Genomic DNA, 1,122 nt, shown 5'->3' on the forward strand with positions numbered 1-1,122 from the left:
CCGACCCTAGGCTGGGACCTTCTCTGTGGGAGGAGGCTGCCTGGGACACTAGGGTGTTGAGTAGCACCCCTGACCTTCACCCAATCCATGCTAATGGAGGCTGTCAGGCCAAATGGCCCTGCATCTGTGGGGCTCCCTGGGTGGGTCCTGACTGGGTGTCCTGGGCAGACCACCGTGTGGCCTGCCCCCTTCCCTTCTTCGCACAGTGCCTAAGCCCAGGCCAGCTCTCTGCCAGGCTCCCAAGCAGTGGGTGGTCTCACAATGATCGTGAGCTGAGCTCGTCTGCCTGCCTGTCCGTCAGCTGTGGAGCCTCCTGTGAGAGCGGAGACAGACCCCAGGCTTCCCTGGCAGGCTGTGCACGGCTGGCTGGAGGGGATTGGGGCACTGCAATCCCGGCTTTCTCCCAGCCTGCCCGAGTCAGGACACGGTGCTTGGCTCCTTCACCACTCCCGGGCTTTGGCTGAGTGTCAGTGTTAGCCTAGGACTAGGACCGAGTCCTCGGGGGCTTTCAGTGGCAGGTCTGGGGAAGTAGGTCGCCGGGCCTTTCTTCCGAGGCACCACTGGATGGACTTGCATGACCCCGAAGCCTCTTGGTTTCCAGCTGAGCCCAGAGACTTCTGCCAGGGGGTTGCTGTGACGTAGGCCGGAATGTGCAAGGTGGGGAGCCACGTGGCTCCTTCAGAGGCCCTGGACGGTGTCCATGGCTGAGCTCTTGGCTGTTCACTGAGAGGTTGGAAGTTCGAGTCCACCCAGAGGCCTGACGCCGCCTCCTCCCCCGTGTGTGTGTCCGTCCGCAGTGCACGTGCCGGAAGGACATGGTGAAGATCTCCATGGACGTGTTCGTGCGCATCCTGCAGCCCGAGCGCTACGAGCAGTGGAAGCAGGGCAAGGACCTGACGGTGCTGGACCACACACGGCCCACCGCCCTCAGCAGCCCCGCGCTCAGCTCCTGGAGCGCCTCCTGCGCCTCGCTCAAGGCCAAGCTGCTGCGCAGGTGAGGCCCCTGCCCACTCCCACCCAACGCCGTGACCAAGGGGGGAGGGGCTCTGTGTCGACCAGAGACTCCGGTCTCAGACCCCCAGGGAAGGGTGACTGATCGTCGCAAGGCCAGCCTGCTGCGTG

The 1,122-nt window shown here is 64.3% G+C and overlaps 1 protein-coding gene across 2 annotated transcripts in view; it reads left to right on the forward strand.

Annotated features, from left to right (window-relative positions):
- KDM4B (lysine demethylase 4B) overlaps positions 1 to 1,122 on the forward strand; it is an 80,248-nt gene that overhangs the window by 51,475 nt on the left and 27,651 nt on the right. For both annotated transcript variants that reach the window (XM_045300020.1, XM_030888263.2), the window contains exon 9: positions 798 to 994. In XM_045300020.1, coding sequence (XP_045155955.1) covers positions 798 to 994 — 197 coding nt within the window. The remainder of the gene's footprint in view (positions 1 to 797; positions 995 to 1,122) is intronic.

This window comes from Echinops telfairi, unplaced genomic scaffold (genome assembly GCF_000313985.2).
Source record: "Echinops telfairi isolate 266 unplaced genomic scaffold, ASM31398v2 ScPeMD7_7459;HRSCAF=8497, whole genome shotgun sequence".
Lineage (NCBI taxonomy): Eukaryota > Metazoa > Chordata > Mammalia > Afrosoricida > Tenrecidae > Echinops > Echinops telfairi.